This window comes from Tachysurus vachellii, chromosome 10 (assembly GCF_030014155.1).
Source record: "Tachysurus vachellii isolate PV-2020 chromosome 10, HZAU_Pvac_v1, whole genome shotgun sequence".
NCBI classification, from domain to species: domain Eukaryota; kingdom Metazoa; phylum Chordata; class Actinopteri; order Siluriformes; family Bagridae; genus Tachysurus; species Tachysurus vachellii.
This window is the reverse complement of record NC_083469.1, coordinates 10,346,855-10,366,170: the sequence shown is the minus strand read 5'-3', so window position 1 is coordinate 10,366,170 and position 19,316 is coordinate 10,346,855. Positions and strand designations below refer to the sequence as shown.

Sequence of the window (19,316 nt, the reverse complement as noted above, 5' to 3'; positions counted from 1 at the left end):
TGGTTTTGTTGTTTTTTTGGCACTTATCATGTTACATACTGAATATACATATTAAACAGATGACTTCAGTAGACTAGAATCTATTTTGTGCGATAAGTTTTCCCGTGTGGATTTTAGCCCTTTTTTAAACTCGGGGCTTGACATGTGTATCTGGATGTACTGTATGTGGTGTAAAACTATAAATGAAAATCATGAGGACCAGTTACATATCTCTTACATCTCATGTGGCCAACCGTTAGACCTCTTCTGCATTTTTCTGCCAGGATGAGAACAATAATTTTTACTTAAGTTTCTGACATTCTCTCTTCTTCCTTTCTTTACAGCGTATGCAGTGATTGCAAATGGCCTAGTGGAATGCCCTAAAGGCTATAAAAGAATGAATTCAACTCATTGTCAAGGTAAGTAATGCGAGATTGTTCAGTAGCGCTTGACCAGTTTTTTTTTTCTTTTTTTTTTTTTCTAACATATGCGTATGACTTTGCAATTTCATGCGTCCAGGTGGACTTTTAAGAATCCTAATGAAAGCGTCAAGTTTTCAAGGACTGACTGAAAAGAGGTTTTTAGTCCAAGTTTTGGGGTTACATTCCGCCATAAAGGTTCCATGTGCATCCTCAAACATTCATAAATATCCCATCAGACCTTTATAAAATAATTGTGAATTATGTGAAAAGATACAATTGGGAACACAATGGCTGGTTCAGAGGGGTTGAGCTAAGGTTAGCACACACACCATCATCCATCTACTGCAAGTAAAAATAAATGCGTTTGCCAACAAAGCTAGTATATACATGGACTTCGAGTTTACACTTACATTAATAGGAAAAAATGGTCATCATCACATCAATGGTGATTTCAGTTTGTTCCTGTACAGGACAGGTTTAATTTGGCATAATGAGGAATTTATTAATATATGTTTAGTGAAGTTATCATTAGTGAAGTTATCTATTTTCCTGTGTTCTAGACATGCCATAACATGAGGCATGAGGTAATCTCCTAGCGTCATATTCATAACGGGTTCAAAAATGCAGATGCAAACAGCTTTAATGGCACATGGATCAACTAATCCAACACAGGCAACAGTTAGACGAGGAGCAAACAGACTAGTTAGTAGGCACAGGGAATAAACATGAGTGAAGAAAAATGCAGGTCAAATCAGAAAATCCAACAATAACAGCAGGTTTGATATAGTCAGATGTACACAGACAAAACTGTATGTGTACTTCACAATGTGGTTGTGAATGAGAGTCTTTTGTGTGAGGTGAGTGTGTGTGTGATTGAGAACACATGTGCTCAAGCAGAATTTCAGTGACTGTGAGCAAGGCAGTGTGTGTGCGTGTGTGTTCGTGTAAATTCATACACATGTTAATATAAAAACAAATGACAATGATAAAAGAAAATAAAGGTTTTCATGAATAAAAACACCTTTCTTTCCATACTTTATGGCACCCAATATCATTTTGACAGCATATCATATGAAGCCATGGTGTCATTTTGACAAACAAAACTCCTTATTTTAGACTCAACAACCTTCTTATGATTAATATTTGATAGCAGCAACAATATTTTCCTGTACATTATGACAAGGACAGAGACACAAGTAAAGGAGACTTTGAAGTTTTCCTTTCAAAATATTTCTCCGGTTTGCACATGTTGACTGCCCTGTTTGATTCAGACTACAGATTCAAATCCAGAAACTAAGTTGGCCTTTTGAAAAAACTGACTGTGCTCCTTAAAGCATTTTGTATTGATTTGGGATGAATTTGGCCATTCATTCTTATGCTGTTTCCATTTCCATGGAAGGACCCACATTTAAACTTGCAGTGCAGTGTTGCGGAGACAGACACATGCCATCTGAACTGGTGTCAAAAATTGCCTGAGTCATTTATCCTGCTTTGACTCAGTTCCCTTCCTTCTGATCACTTCAAGATGTTTCTCCTTACAGCATTTGCATTTTCAGGATGCTCCAAAACTAAGCTGACAGTTATTCACGATGTTTTCTAGCTGGCTTCAAAGTCTTGTTCATGTGCATCTCTCTTATCCAAAAAAAAGGATAATTTCGCCCCGTCAGATGGCCTGCCAAAGCACTGAGAGCTGTTAGTTGTGGGTTTCTGTCATTGTCAGGTTGATGACTTTTCAGCCAAGCTGTGTGTGTGTGTGTGTGTGTGTGTGCATGCCAGACACACACACACTCTCACTCACTCACACACACACACACACACACACATACAAACTTATACATACATTTACACACATATACACACAAACACGCACACACAAACACATTCCCTTACCACATTGCATTCGAATGTCACATCAGTCTTGGACATGTGTCATATCCTGCAGTTCATATTATAGCCATGATTCACTGCTGCCTGTTCCACTCGTACAGGCTCGGCGATACACAGTGTGCATAAGAGTCACTTCAAAAGCTTGCCAGCTCTACAGACCCCTCAAACCTTTTTCTTCATCTCCATCAAGGGCAGCTGGATTTCCCATCAGTCTCTCTATCTCCTTCCTGCCTGATGGAAAATGGCAGAGAGTTATCACTTCTGAGAAGAGCAGCTTCCAGCTCTGCTAAATAGTTGTTATGTCTCCAGAGAATATGGCATGCGAGCAACTTAACACCATGCCTTTCTTCACAGAAGCAGACCACATCATTAAAGAGTAGTGAAATAATAACCCACCAAAGCCAAGGATGTGAGCTTGATGCTGTTTTGTTATTACTAACACACAAATGTTCTAAACGTGCAACTGATGGTTTATACTTTTTTACACTCATAAATGTAAAACCTCAACATTGGCGTTAATGCAGGTGAGGTTGGTCTGCTTTGCTTTTTCCCTATTGTAAAAGGCAGAAGAAACTCTGTCTTAGTTTACTGTACATTTGTATTTGTGATAGATATGTAAAACATTGAATAAGATTATCAAATAAAACAGACTAAAATTATTCTATATATTACAGGATGTGCTGTTATAGGAAAAGAATTCAATGGCATTATGCAATGGCATAATGAGTCCTGGCAAGAAGTGGAGAAGTTGATCATTTTCTTATAACAGCATGTCTGACAATGTTTTATTATCATTATAGCTCAGCAATTCACCAGCAATTAATGTTATTTACTAAAGAATGAAACATTATTCATTTTAACCATATATAGTTATGGATGTTTAGGAACATCTGTGAAACTTATCACTTAAGTCAGAGCAGCTGCAAATAGTCTCAACTCTCTGACTTGAAGGTAATTCAGCTTGTTATGTCACAGAGAAACCACAAAGCTCTCCATCCATCAGTCATAGTTTTGGCCATTACAAATAGCCAATGGCACGTACTTCACCTTCACCGCATTCACTTATAGAAACGATAATATATTAGAAGGAGCGCATAAATATACAGTATAGCAATCAGATCATTAATACGTGATTAAGTTGTATGTATAGTCAGGCTAAAAGACTTTTGTTTAGTTCAATACGATGTTAAAGTTGTAAGTCTACAGTCATCCACATGTGCACAGAAAAAAGAACAAATCCATTTTCCATTCGGACTTGAGTTTAATAGATTTTTGTATTTTTATTGGCACTGAGTTAACATCAGTTTAAGGCAATGTGTTTATATACGAGTGCCAGGTTCGATTCTTCTCACCTATTGCATGTTGTTCGCAAATAAATGTGAGCGTGTGCATGTAAGAGAGTGAACTCATGTCAACTCCTCATCGGTATCATATTCCTTACTCCACTCCAGCGCTCTCTCACGTCTTTGATCAAAACTGTCTCACCAGTGTAGAGCTTGGACACTTATCAAGGCATAATGATAACAAAGAAATCGCTCTCGAATACACGTTCTCAGAAACATTCTCATGTATCGTTCATCATTCAGATTTCCTAATCCAAATTGTCAATACGATGGCAAGACAAAAAAAAAAATAAAACGTTGAGAGATGTGTTTGATTTTATACTCCTGGTTGTTATAATAACCGGTATCAGGTATAATGCAGGATAAGATTCCCAGTCTTGAACTGTTTCATTCTTACGTTCTGTTTCTGAAATGTCAACAGATATCAATGAGTGTCTGATTCCTGGAGTGTGCAAACATGCTGAGTGTCTGAACACTAAAGGCAGCTACAGGTGCACGTGTAAGCCTGGATACATGCTGGACGCTGCGCGCAGTCAGTGTGTCTGTGAGTTACACCACACACACCCACACACATGCACACACACACACACCACATACTCAGCATACAGCACACTAAATAAAGGATGGATAATCTGTTATCAAAATAAGACCCAGACACTAAAGTTCTACATCTATTTCACAAATAAGAGAGGATAAAAATCAAGCAGCTGAGTTTTAAAGCCTAGCGGTGATTACTTGACAAGGCCGAGATTTCAACTCACAACCTTCAGTCCTGAACTTCCAAAAACAACCAGTGTGTGTTTTTTTCTGCACTACTCATATCACATTCCATCATGTTTTCTCTTCTGATCATACATTTAGAGTCCTTTAAAAAATTGGATAGAAGGTTTTGAAAATAGTGTAGTGACCGATTCACTGACTCTTATTGCATTTAATCTTAGACGCTGTTCACCCTTTGTTATTTTATAAACCCTGACACAAAAAATGTAAATGCATTGGTAAACAATACAATTGTAAAAAAATTTTACCTTTCAATTTATAAAGCTGATTTGCATATTTACATGCAATGCAGTCAGTCTGACCAATCAAAAATGTTCTTGGCTATAAATGTAAATAAATCTAGATACATGATGCATTAAGTTATGCTTTAATTGTCAGTTGTGTATTGTGTACTAGGTGGTTTTCATGTTATGTTTACATTTATCAACCTACCTGCTTGCAGTGACATAGAATACAATTTTGCGCTTGTGATGTTTACAGCTGATAAAGCAGTGTCAGTGGAGCAAGCCTCGTGCTACCGATCCATATTACCAGGCTCATGTAGCCATCCACTGGCCCAGAAAATTACCAAGCAAATCTGCTGTTGCAGCCGTGTGGGAAAGGCCTGGGGCTCGGCCTGTGAGAGGTGCCCATTACCTGACACAGGTACGTGACTTCTAAAACTTTGTTAAAGTCCAAGCAAAAAAATAAGCAAACGTATTCAGGTCATAATACTATAACGCTGCAACTTAAACACTATTAATAGTCCAAGTGAGTTTATCACAAAAAGGAAATCTATTCTCCACAAAACCTGAACTTAAACATCCTAACTAAACATCCCTTTTCCTGCTCCTGATTTTATCTTCAAAGTGAAAATAAGAATTATGCGCGTCGTGTGTGTGCTAATGAAGTGATTCATGGACTGCGTCACAGATCTGTTACCATGGGAGTGCGGGAGAATGAACTATGGACGGTATAAATAAAAAGGGAAGTCTGTGATATCACATTGATTTACACTCAGTCCATTATGTTAGACCTCCCTTCTACACATTCCATCTGTTCCATGGAGGCAGTGTGAATCAATATAACACATAGGAATGAAGATCTGGGATACTTTGAGTTAGTTTCTCTACTTTAAATGCACTATTGGAGGAGGGGAGAGAATTTGGACTTGATGAAAGGATAAAACCTGCATGAAATCTGTACCACTGTGTTTCTGGTACCAGCTGCTGTCTTTTATCTGAAATCAGATTCTCCTAATTTATGCTGCGTGTGCTAGTGTCTGACCTTCATGAGCCGAAAGAGATTTCTAAAATTTCTCTTCACAGTTCATATAACATATACGATGTGACTGAGGGTAGTGCACGATGTGTCTGGCTTAGGCTGCAAGCACGCAAAATATTTTTTGCCCTTTAATGTAATTGATGTGCTCAGATGGACTGAGTGTTAGAAGTCAAACCAGCATCCAGTTACATCAAGGTCTCATCACTGTTAGTCTAGAGTAGGGGTTGCTGACTTGCAGACCGCGCTCCAGATGCCCATTAAAGTGTGTCAGGAGATCCAACAACATAAAAAAATACTGTAGCTGAAACAATCAACATATGGAAAAAACTGCCTGTGGTTCAGTGACTCTAATTTATTAGACGTGAACCATTGTGGCTTCTGTAGGAGATACTCCAGTCACATGCATTTATGTAAATTTCCCTCTCTGGAAAGAGGAGAAGGAATGAGTTTTCACAGCCTTTCACAGATTTTTTTTTATTATTATTATTATTTCATATACCATCTCTGGTCTTATTAATGGAGTGAGAACCAGAATATTTACAGATGATTAGATAGAACCAGAAGTTCGAAGTGTGTTTTGTTTTTCTGCTCAAAACTGCCGTCATCTGTTCAGTGTCCATGGTGCTAGAGGAAAGTTTTATCAAGAAGCAACCAGCAACCAACAATTTACATGGTCTCATTAATAGCTTTAAACTAATCAATAAAGGAATAATAATCATAAATTTCTGTGATCTATTATTATGTTACATAATTGGGGCACAATGGCTTAGTGGCTAACACTTTTGCCTCGCACCTCCAGGGTTGGGGATTCGATTCTCATTTCTTCTCTGTGTATGGAGTTTTCTTCCTGTACCTTGTTTACTTCCCCAGGGTACTCGCCTTGGGCCCAGTGTCCTTTGGTATAGGGATGTGGTAGCCTAGGGTTTAAGGTGTTGGGCTACCAATCGGAAGGTTGTGAGTTCAATTCCTACATCCACCAGGTTTCCACTGCTGGGCCCCTGAGCAAGGCTCTTAACCCTCAATTGCTAGGTTGTATAAAAATGAGATAAAAATGTAAGTCGCTCTGGATAAGGGCATCTGCTAAATGCAATGTAAATGTATAGGTTCCCTGCAACCTTGTGTGGATAAATGGATGGATAGAAATCTTTCAGCCATAACTGTTTGAATGTTATTATCTAGGCTGTGTGTTGTATATAAGAATATTGTGTAATAGTGTGACAATACGAGCGTATATCTTACATTTTTAATTCATATTCACAGATCACTTTAAGGAGATCTGTCCAGCAGGCCATGGCTACACCTATTCTCGTTCAGACGTCCAGATCACTCTCCGTGAGCTGGAGGGAGACGAGCTCACAGAAGTCGACTCTTTCCTTTCTCAGAACCCCACATACCCCGAGCCTCCTCGGACCGTGCCAGAGACACCTCATCACCAACCACTTCCACCCGTTTACCCAGAGAGCCCGTATCACGAGCCCTCAGTGCCATCTTACCCTCAAACACCCGCTAGGCCTCAGCCACCCAGGACTGGAAACACGCCTCTTCAGCCTTCTCCAGTCTCCTTACCTGAAGGTGAGTAAAAAGAATATATGTACAGTGCCGAGTATCACATTCCTATGTGATGTGCACATTTATTCATATTTTAGATGGTGCTTGAGAGACAAGTCAGAGAGAGATTTAATGGATGCAGTTAGCCTGGTTTCAGAATTTGCTCTTCAATATCACCATATAAGAAGTGAAGATTAATTTGCGTTTGAATATGATCCATGGGTCCATGATCTTTCCTTTGGCTTTTGGGAATACTCTTACTCCAGGGAAGTTAAATATCTGTGGGATTTCTCCGAAACCTTTTTATTTACAGTTAATGAGATAATTCACTGGCATCACTCGGGCCACTATAAACATTTACAAATTGTGTCTTTATTAGTGAAGTCATTTTTTCTGTCTACTTCTGTATTTACATGTTTTCAGCTCCTCCCTTTTGTGCTAAGCCAAAGGGATTGATGCAAACTAAAAGCTAGATAAGCTTTAAGAAATTTCTATAAGAAATAAATATTGTAAAATGTGTTCCTGATGGAGGAAATATACCGGCTGAGCTTGCTGAGTTGTAAAAAACACTGCTGTTGATTAACCTTCATCCTCCCTCTCCTCTTCTTCCTCTCCTCTAGGTGGTGAAACAGCGAATGAGGTAAGAACGTATTTAAGGAAAGAACAATGTGTACAATATTGCATAAATTGCATATGCTGTGTGATATATAAAAACATAGAATCTTATTTATTTTTAACAGAATTACTCTGTTTTATCCTAACAGCCAATTAATACACCTCCTTTATACCCAGGTAATATTTTCTTTCTTATAGTTACTTCATTGTGGAAAGGATTCTGGATAATTTAACTACAAATGAACAGGAAACGTTGCTTCTAACTAATGTCCACACTTTTTTCTCTTTAACTCAGCAATCTTAGAGCCATGTAAAACAGAGATTAGTCATCTCTTGGGGAGCTGGAGTCTGGCTTTATTTTTCTATAAATTGTTCATATGAACCCAAGACAACCAATAATTGGTTCCTACTGCCAGTGTAAATATGAACAAATCTAACGTACATCATGCAAAGCTTTTTGGCCCTCTTAGAGATTTATGAATGTTTTTCTATTGGTTTTAGTTTGTGGAAAAACATTTTGTTTTTATGTCAGTATTGCTTCTGTAGATGAATTACATGAGCGTCCACTTGAGATTAATAGACTGATGGCCTGTACATTGTAAATCCTGTGTAATGTATTGCAAGATTGATTTCTGTAATTGTTTGCGTGTTGGTTTTGGCTGGCTCTGGCTGTAGGTGTAGTAGAGGTCACGTCTAAATCTCCCACCTATGTGATGCCAGACTTGGGGGATCGCGACACAGCACCGATTAACGTTGCCACTCAGGTCACAGGTCAGTGGCTACAGACATACCATTGGAATTCCTTCATCCTATCAAACCATCACAAATAATTCTCACTTGCATTTATCAATTCTGTCTATTGGACGCAGTGGATGCTTTGGATCTACAGAATATAAAGCAGTGTGGTTTTAAATAAATATGAATACACTGGATTTCTATATAAACACAAAAAGGAATAAAAGATAAACTAGATTTGTTTGTTTGTTTGTTTGTTTGTTTGTTTGTTTGTTTGTTTGTTTTGAATGCCTGCCAGGAATCTTTCTGGACTTAGATCCTACAGGTTGCAGTTATGCAGCATGCAGGACAAAGAATGATGTGCTGCACAATGCATTTCAATTAGGCTACCAGTTATTTAATATTTAGATATTTTAGAAATAGAACCTACTAGATTTTTTTAGGAAATGCCACATGCAATGCAGACAAAACTATGTGAGTGGAATTTAAATAGCAGTAATGTTCCAATTAATGTTACACAGTTGAGACCAATTGTTTCAAGGACCTTTAGAGCCAGAATTCACCGATCAAGACCTGACATTGTTGGCATTTCTATCTGTAGGGGTTTTTCAGTGGTTTCCAGTGTTACTGTCAGCATGGTTGAAGTGTCTGTGAGTGAGGGAGTGAGTGAGTGAACTAGTGAACTAGTGATCGAGTGAGTGAAGGCTTAGAGCATGCTTGCTTCAGGTTTAAATCCAAATACAGGGACATTTTTGGGGCATTAAACATACAGATACAAACACTAGCATTGTTTTAGAATTCTTTAAAGCAGAATGATTTTTATTGTTTTATTGTTAAGATTTCACTGCTTCATGATTACTCAGAAGCCAAAAATATGTAGTTTGTATAAGTAGTTTAAACAAGACAAGTATGTGAATATAAATAAAGATGTGTAAATACTAAAGTATATACAATTAAAGTGTGTACAAGATGCATTATATACAGATCACACACTGTTTTTGTGCTGTGTCTAGATGTACAAATTTAACTGTCTCTATGTTTAGCCGTTTTTGCATTTATAGTGCAGGTGAGATTATAGGGGTGAATTATCTGTTTTTCTTCTCTTCTGGTGTAGAAGTTGGTGATTTTTTTTTTGGAGATCATTCTCTCATTAACGTTTTGTTAGCAAGTAATGAGACTCTTAAAAGAGCTTGATCTTTTTCAGAAGGCAAAAGTGACTTTAAGTTTCACTCTCCTTTAAATGTTAAAATTAAAAGGCAGTTCTTGACTTTCAAGAAATTAAGGTAGACATAAATAATCTGCAGCCAACTCATAACCTCAGTAGGTCTTCTTCTGGAGGTTTGTGGCTTGGTTTGAGTTTGTGTTCCACAGGTTTAGTTTCCTAAGAACAAAGTAAGCTTTGTGTAGGTTGTTTTCCCCCCATTTAAGCCGGCCAGGCTCCATCTATTGAACCCTACTCAGTGGGTGATGAGGCAAACAGTCAAAGCAAATGTGCTGTTTGGAATCAGTATAACACAATTAAATTAAAGAATAAACTCCAGGTTGGACAATCAGTATCAGATTGGATGCAGAATTGCTGAGAAAATGCGCTTCCAAGACTGTGTTTCAAAAAAGAGTGGAGGAGGAAAAAAAAAAGTGGGAAGTCAAAAGCCTTGAGTCAAAGCCTCATCACTGCAGATGGGTCTGTCAGACCACTCTGGCCTGGCATGAATTAAATGCTAAATGAGTAAAGGAAAAGCCCTCAGTTTTATAGAAGCAGATGGCCACCGTTTAGTGCGCTACACCACAGTAAAAGGTGATCCCATACCTAAGCCTGCACTGTAAAACCTGCTCCTGTGTCCTGTGCACTGAGCAACATTTTCCAGAGCTGTGTATGCTTCTGATGAATTAGAGACTGATAGTATTACATTATTTATTTGAGTATTTTTCAGTTTTGGCTCTAGAAATGATATTATTCATGCCCTGTTTTTATAAGATTTTACTGTGTATTCATTAAGTTGACACAAAAAATATGACATTATGTGACAGAGTTCTGTGAGCAATCTGCTTTCAGGGGTTTGCATGTAATATCCAGTGAACAATTTGTATTTGACAATTTACAGATATTTCTTCTCTTGTATTCGAACGTGTTGCAGAATCAGTTACTCATTATCCTGTTCAATCTCTTCTTTTAGACATCGACAAGTGTTCGTTGACTCCGACAATCTGTGGTCCAGGCCAGTGTGTGTCAGTGCAGACGGGTTACACCTGCTACTGTGACCCAGGCTACACCCTTAACGCTCTACAGACCACCTGCATTGGTAAGACTGGTAATGACCACCAGATGAGTGATAGACTCCATTCCAATTAGATGGCCAGTCATTTCATATGAGTCCTTAACTTAGAGATTTTTATGCTAAGTGTAGTATATATAGATATACAGTACACAGCTTCAGATGCTACACAGTAGGATACAAAGTGGTGGTAAGTGTTTGTACACTTTTCTGGCCACACGCTTCAGAACTCTGACTGAATTCTGATTGTCTCTCAGCTCATATGCTATTCCACGGAAAAAGACAGAGTGACCAGACTGAAAACAATTCACAAAATTGCATTTTTAAAAGTTAATAAAGATTTTGTTGGAAGCAGTTAGCAGTGAGGTAATGATAAAATAATTAGTCACATGCAATGTGCTGTTTCTTTGCTTCATTTATTGACAAATTGTACCATGTGATAGGAAGTTGTCTGCCTTAGAGACTAATTTAGATGTGACACCTTGAAGAAACAATGGTAATATTTTAGTCTAACAAATTTTGGTCTAGCAAATGTATAAAAAAGCTCACTTCCAACAGAGCTTGGCATAGATTTAAACATGAAGGAATGAATAGATGAAGAATTCCTCTAGGAGGAATGAATTCCAGAACCACCAAGACGTACTGCTGGGCCTGTGAGAAAGCACTTAACCCTCACTTGTTTAGTTGTTTAAATGAAATAAATTTAAGTCACTCTGGATAAGGGCATATGTTGTACTGTAAATGTGAACGTTTTGGTTTCTACAATTTCTTTTGGAACCTAGACTATACACTCTACAGACCTGTAACCATAATTCCCACAGCTGCTGCATGGTCTCAAGAGAAAAACTTGGTGCAACAACAGCAAGTTGCTGCCTCGTAATATGAAGGAGGCTTTTTAACGGCCATTGAGAGCGCTTTCCAGATGTATTTTTTCATCTGTGAACAGAATATCCTTGCCATACTGCACCTCTCGAAAAACTACTTCTCGAAACTACAGAGCAAAAGGAAATAAATGATTTTTGTTGAGGTGTCGCATGATGTCTAGCAGTGGCGTAGGAGACAACCAGATCAGTGCCAGACTGCTGTCAAATGTAACTTCATCCACATCTTAGTGTCCAAGTTAAGCTGCAATTTGGATGATCTTTCTGGATGATCCCCAGGCAGAGCTTAACTTTCATGTTTACTCAAGCTGTATCATACATATGCAGTTCAGACTGGTGGAATGGTGGATAAATAGTGCTACTCTGGAGAAACACAGCATGAGTGAGACTCTGCACCTATATACTGTATGATGATGTGATTTTGATATAAGACATATAATATATGATATGATTTGATGTAAATAATGTCTTCTTCAGATGTAAATGAATGTGAGAATGACCCATGCAGAGGAAAGGGCCAATGTGTGAACACTTTTGGCTCCTACACCTGCCAGTGCTTCCCGGGCTTCAGCCTGCTCATGACACAAAACAGAAAACTGTGTCAAGGTGAGCAAGCTGTGCTTCTTCTGGGTGATTAGGTTCTTTGGAATGAATTAGTATAAAAATTATTCGGCGAAACTAATGTCATAAGGGATCGTAAGATTGAACATGTTACTAGGTGTTGGGAGATTTACTCTTTGTTCCTCTGTGTTCCTCATGAATTAGATATAAATGAGTGTACAATGCCTAACAAATGTCCCAATGGCCGCTGTATCAACACTGAAGGATCCTTTATGTGCGAATGCAGAAGTGGCTTCACCAAAAACCAGAGAGGAGAGTGTGAAGGTATGATGATCAGCTTTATAACTGACTCAAATTTGTGCCTTTTAAAAATGTTACCTCGTTAATATTGCTGATATCCTGTTGCAACTGGGGCTGTCACTAGTCATCAAGAAAATTGAAAGTGAAAATTGAATTTGAATGAAATTGTTAAATGTTAAAAGTTTGACTTGAAAACCAGGTGGACAGAGATGCGTTGGCTCTGATGTGCCATCTAGTGGATGTGGCTTTTAATCCTCCAGATGTATATAAGATAAGCAACAGAGAACGTGAACAATGCTGCTCACATATCTGTTGTTCCCGCTCGTGTACCTGTTGTGAAAGTAAAATGTCCGGTATCTGTGCATTAAGAGCCACCAATCCACCTACCAGCATGCTTTTGGGAGGTGTGAGTAAACCAGAGAACCCTGTGGAGAATAGATAAAACTTCACACAGACCATAAATCAAACGCTGATTTGAACAAGACAACTACAGGCATGAGCTTTGTCCTAAATGGCGTACTATACACTATGCACTATGCACTGTACTGTTTAGTGTATGAATATTAGAAGGCTAGTATTATCTCAAATGGAACACCAACAGTTTTTAACTAACCATTAGTATAAGCTATTTCCTAGATGATGAAACATTTAGAATGCAACACCGCTAGCTTTAGCAGAATACAGTGGCTTTTGTAAATGGTTGAAAAATAAATCACACTGTCTGTGGGCTAATTTAAAAGGCATTTGTAAGACATATTGTTGTGGGCCATGTGATAAATTTTTTCTCATCCACCTGGTGGCTCCACCCCCTTTCACTATTAAACAGAGCTGCGAATGTTGATTGAATATGATGTCCATTTTTCCACACACAGTTTTTCCAGTTAAAAAAGTACATTATCCAGGTACTTGAAGCAGTTCTTCTTAAAATGACATAAAATTTTGCAAATATTTGTCATTTGAGATTCACTTGATAGTTTTTTTTATTGAAAACCTGCTAGCATTGTAGCTTATTAGCTACTAGCATTGAAAACCATTTGGAAAGTATGTCTCTAGTTAGGGGTAAAACAGTTTTACAAGCTTGTTCTTCAGAATTCAGTAAACTATAATTAAATATAGATACAACAAAAAGGTTTTTTGACTCATAAAAATGATCATTTTGGATTTGTTAAGTTCAAAACAGTTAATGGATGCTAAAAAGGCTAGTGAACATATCAATTTGTTCAGGACATAAACTTTAAATGCAATGTTTTCCATTACAGAAATTGAACTCTTTAGGAGTTGGGGTAGGAATGATGTAAAGGATTGATTTGGCAAAGTAAAGCCAGTGAACTCTCATACTTTGGATTTCTGGAGTGCTGTAGAAAAATCACTGTTCATTAATGATTTTTTTCTTTGCCCAGCACAGAAAGTGTGTGAGTGTTTGTATGCTCTGGATCGTACATGTTTGCTCTGAAGACACAGATTTCATTTTTCTAATTCTAGGATTTAGAACTCAAGCAGCACTGGCTTGGTCTGACTGAAGGAGAAGTTTGTCACAATTTTTACTCTTCTCACAAACAGATGAAGTGCAGGGAAGACACAATGCTGTGCTTTATTCAAACATTTCTCTCACTCACAAAGCACTCACAAAGCTTCAGAACCACTGAGGTGACATTGTGGTTATTTTTTAATAAGGCTTGGCTTCAAATTAGTATATAGAGGCCAGAGAGTACTTAACCCCTGGCAACTATGGCATTTTAAAATGACTCAGCCGCAGAGAAATCAGTTAAATTATATCATTATTGCCACAGGATCCTGAGAATAAAGAAGATAAAATTAAATCTTGCTTTAGTCTTGGAATGACATACCAACATTCTGGATACCATTAGCCTGCGTCACCTTATGCGAATTCTCAAAATTATTAAAATTCCCCCTAAATATGATTCAATTGGGGCTTTGTATTAAGAATGACATTCCATAACATATTAAACTGCAGAATCAAGTTACACAATTTGTGGCCATGCCTTTGGTATCTCATGGACACAACATAATCATTTGTGGCCACAAGATACTTTGTTTTTGGCTTCAAAAATATTATCTCATGGCCTCAGTATATTAATTCGAGCCCACGCCTTAACCACCATGTCACCACATCAGCTCTGTGTGAGAGAGTAATGGTTTGGTATCAGTTTTTGAAATAGAAACCACAACATTATTAACTATGTCTACATTCTGCAGAAGTAGATTCACTATAAAAGAGATGATGGAAGTATCTAATGCTGTTTCACTTTATTGCAGAGGCTCTGAGTTTTATCCTGTAGTCACACTGGCCTGAAATGTGTTAAGTGGTTCATTAGAGGAGGGTTTTTTTTTATTATGATTTAAAAGATGAGTGCAGCCTGCATGCGGAAAATATTCAGCCAGGTGTAAGTATCCATAGCCAATATCTAAAAGCCAAACGATTCCAGTCGGAGGATTCCATTAGTCAGTGCGTTTATCCAGATGATGCTTACCTTGTAGCATCCAGAACATCAAGCAAACCTTTATTCAATCATCTTCAATAAACACATTATCCTTGTCAGGATCACAGTGGATCCTTGGAGTGAGGTGGGAATACAGTCTGGATGGGATGACAGATTACACACATTCACACCAATCCACCAGGCAATGTGTTGTGAGGCACTATAAAGATTTTTGTTCACATTGATGTGTTTGTTGTGCACGTTCCAAAAATAGTATACTGTACAGACTCACCTTTGCTTAAGTGACTAATCTCACCTGTATATTACAGATTAAAGAATTGCTGCTGTGATCATAAACAATGTGCTGTGCTCATCCAAGGTCTCATTTTTATTCACAAAATATTCATTCTAAACACACCCAGTACTGTACTGGGTACTTTTATTTTTCTACACATGTACACTGTTGTGATTTATAATGCCACTATCCAGTGTCACTCGGCACAGGATGAGTTCCTTTCCTGGTCTGGTTTCTCTCAAGGTTTTTCTTTTCCCCTCATGTTGTCTCTGGCTTGCACATTCGGTAACTCAATCTACATCTGTAGATCTGTGAAGCTTTCTTATAATAACAATATCTATTGTTAAACACCCCATACACAGTCTTCAGTTTTAAAGTGACATGCTCCAAAATAGCTGACACTTTGAGCTCTGTTTTTTGCCCTGGCCATGGTTATGTCACTTTAAATCCATTCAAGCTTTTGAGTTATTTCATTAAACTGGGTGATCGTGGCAGCCCTAGTTGAAACTATGGGATTCTGAAATGATAAGATGACATTTTAATGGAAATTGTGATCTACTCTTTAAACGAACGACGTCGTATTTCCAGACTTTCAAATTGAGCAATATGATTACAAGTCTGAATTGCATTAGCTGCCTGGGATTCCCCAGTAATCTAACAACAAAACAATGATTGTATTTTCCCTCAGCCCTAAGCCAAAGGAAAAATAAGGTATTTGGTGGATTATAAATTGTTTACATATTTGGTGTGTTTGTATTATAATATTTTTGTGAGTAAGTGATGTTTGTGGTGGATTTTTTATTTTTTTTTGCAATGCATGTATATCTTCATATTACATATTAATACTGGATAGTTTCTGTTTGTTTCTTCGTTAACTCATTCTTTGTAACAGCTAAGCATAAGCCTTGCACAGATGGTTAGCTTACCTAATCTAATCGAGTTGTGTAAATGCATGCCTCCTTCTCCCTCTGTATTTCAGATATAGATGAGTGCAGGAGCCCTGGTGTCTGCCCCAGTGGTAAATGTGTGAACACACACGGCTCGTTCAAGTGCCAAGCATGTGGCCCTGGATTCAGGCCTGACTCTGGGAGATGTCTGGGTAAGAGGCTCCATCTGGGTTTTCCCTATTTCATTTTATGATTGTGTAATAATAATATTATTCCCTCAGTCTGGCATGGCCTGGAAGCATAGACTTGGCTTTGGCAGTGTTCCACATGACTAAAGGAGGCATGGCGGCAGCATGTGCCCCTTTTTTAAGTGTTGACACTCTATTTTTTTTTTCAGAATTGCCATGAGGTGATTGATTTCATATGCCTGATGTCATGTACCTTTCATGTGCCTTAAATGCTAAATATTATTTTATCTTGAAACTGGTGATTTCATGTGCCTTTAATTCTAAATATTATTTTATCTCAAAACAGTTGAGGAAATTAGCATTGACAACTTAATTAAACTTAATTGAACTCAGTAACCCTTTGAAATCTTTGCCATTTCTAGACATGACCTTATATGTACTCGTTACATACAATAAAGGTTAAATTAAAGTCAGCATATAGCAACTTGTGGCAGCCTAAAACCTTATTATGTGGGAGTTTTTATAGCTTTTGAATGTTGGGCGTCTCCTCACAGAGGCACTTCTAGCTCCTTTGCTTAGCTTTCATCCCTCTGTTTTATTTTGCAGTGCCTCACATATTTTTATCTAATATCCATCCCCTCTCTTGCCACCAATTTCAACCCAAAGAGTTCCACCCACACTCTTTAAACACTTGTGTCTTATTATTATGGATCTGTTGCTGCCGTAAAAGATTGTTTGCAATACTTCAGTTTGGGAGAGTCAAAATATTTCTGCATTGGCCACAGCCTTAAACAAACAGAATATTATTTTTGGACAGCTCTGGAGGCTGCAGCAAATCCCAGTGCGGAAAGGCTCATTTTCAGAAAGTTTAGGATGGGAGGACAGAGATAGACCACTAGGGCATTAGGTCATCAGACTGTATATTACTCCCTGAGCTCTGTCTTTGGTATAGCACACGATGTAGCTTAAAAATGACAAAGTATTCTTAAGGTATTTCAGTGAACGATTGGACACTGGAGAGAATCTTAGTAATAATGGAATTATGAGGAAATAACACAGATTTTCATGCTAGTAGTTAAGCCAGGTGAATGTAAGTGTGGTTATACAATGTATTAAACCATACCATTTACTATATAGCGGTTTGGAGTACAACTTTTACTTTTACTCAGGAAAGCACCTTTTGAAGTACAATCACTGGGTTTAAGGTTCTTATTATCAACCCTAAATGGGTTCTAAGGGTATAATACAGTGGTACAAGACTTGATGGTCTTACTCCAGTGACAAGCAGGGTTTCTGTTGAAGTAATTTTATCTGAAATGTTTTTGATGAGAACGAACAACATATGAATTTGCCTTAACAAGCAACATTAAAATGTCATTTTATTCAGCGTTCCTTATATTTCACACGTTCATGTGAAAACTTGCAGAAACAGATGTAACTGCAGATAAGCAGTTCTTTAATATAAACCAGTTAAATGAGGCAAAAACAGTAGGCAAAAACAGGTTGTCAGAGAACGAGGCAAAAACCAGATACATGAAAAAAGACACATTGATCAAAAAGGTTCAGATACAACTGTAATCTTGGCAAATTCTTTGAGATGTGTACAAAGAACGAGAGCTCTTTTAAACTGAGTGTGATTGTAGGGCTGATTGAATGTGTAGCTGGGTGACAGTAAGCATGTGAATTTATTCATTTATACATTACATTTAATATTAGAGAATGTTAGCCAGTAAGCTGTAAACCATCAGTTCTCTACCATCCTACTTTTTTCTGCTGAAGCTAAAAACAAAACTGCAGCTTATAACATTACTGAGAAATTAAAAAGCCCTCTTACTGTTAAAAATGTATTGTTATGATGTCACCATAAATTTCACTGTATCAGTGCTGTGGTAGTCTAGTGGTTAAGGTGTTGGACTACTGATTAGAGTTCAAATCCCAGCTCCAATCGCTTAGCTGTATAAATTTAAATAAAATGTAAATCACTCTGGATAAGGGTGTCTGCTAAAAGCTGTAAATCAATGAATGTGCATGTTTTTAATCAGTTTATTTAAAAAGTCTACCATAAATGTCCTTCTTGCTACTTTAGAGTCCATGTCATATTAGAATAAATGCATTAATATAAACCTGTGATTTGAATTACTGTCTGTATAAAAGTAATCAATACTTGTGGCCAATCAGAATCAAGAACTAAACTGTGATATAAAGCATATTAACATATCACTATAGTATAGACATATATTAATGTATAGTTCTATATATGTATATATGTATAAGGAAGAATGTGAGTGCGGACGTTAAGACGTTGAAGAAGATAATGCAATATACATATGCCAATATGTCCAAAAAATGCTTATGGGATTAACATTGAGTTTTTTTTTTGTTGTTTTGCAAATCACTAAACTAAAACAGCGAGCTTATGGTGGGAGCCAAAATCTAAAATATTTTGTAAGCAGGTTTTTAAAATGTATGAAATGTAATCAGTTCCACTGTTTAAAAAGAGAGATGGAGCACTGTTACTAAACATATGTGATTCATTGGGTTCTAAGTAAACAGGACACATTTGAGAGATCTCACTGATGCTCCAGTCTAATATATTGCAAGGTTGCTTAAGAGTAAATTCACTAAAATTGATGCTTACTGATAACTGTAGTTAATCTGTACTCACACACTTATACACACAAACACAGAACTGTACAATCTCATCATTATGTAGGAAAGACTGTAAGTACTGTAAAGAGAGGTGATGTGCCGCACTTTCAGATTCAAATTCAGTGCTTTACCAAAATAAATACGCAAATCAATCATTTCAACTTCACTGGGCATTCAGTAAGCATTTGGCAGTAGAAAGCTCACAGGATGTGTTACTTCATAAAATCTGATTACTGTTGACCTTTGCTAGAAAGAGAGCCTTTATTGTC

General features: G+C 37.5%; 1 protein-coding gene across 1 annotated transcript in view; it reads left to right on the top strand.

Annotated features, from left to right (window-relative positions):
- The window catches only part of LOC132852245 (latent-transforming growth factor beta-binding protein 2-like), a 103,269-nt gene that overhangs the window by 62,379 nt on the left and 21,574 nt on the right, over positions 1 to 19,316 (top strand). The window contains exons 9-19 of the mRNA XM_060879325.1: positions 324 to 398; positions 4,053 to 4,175; positions 4,892 to 5,056; positions 6,935 to 7,246; positions 7,843 to 7,862; positions 7,987 to 8,014; positions 8,513 to 8,608; positions 10,747 to 10,872; positions 12,204 to 12,332; positions 12,492 to 12,611; positions 16,303 to 16,422. Coding sequence (XP_060735308.1) covers positions 324 to 398; positions 4,053 to 4,175; positions 4,892 to 5,056; positions 6,935 to 7,246; positions 7,843 to 7,862; positions 7,987 to 8,014; positions 8,513 to 8,608; positions 10,747 to 10,872; positions 12,204 to 12,332; positions 12,492 to 12,611; positions 16,303 to 16,422 — 1,314 coding nt within the window. The remainder of the gene's footprint in view (positions 1 to 323; positions 399 to 4,052; positions 4,176 to 4,891; positions 5,057 to 6,934; positions 7,247 to 7,842; positions 7,863 to 7,986; positions 8,015 to 8,512; positions 8,609 to 10,746; positions 10,873 to 12,203; positions 12,333 to 12,491; positions 12,612 to 16,302; positions 16,423 to 19,316) is intronic.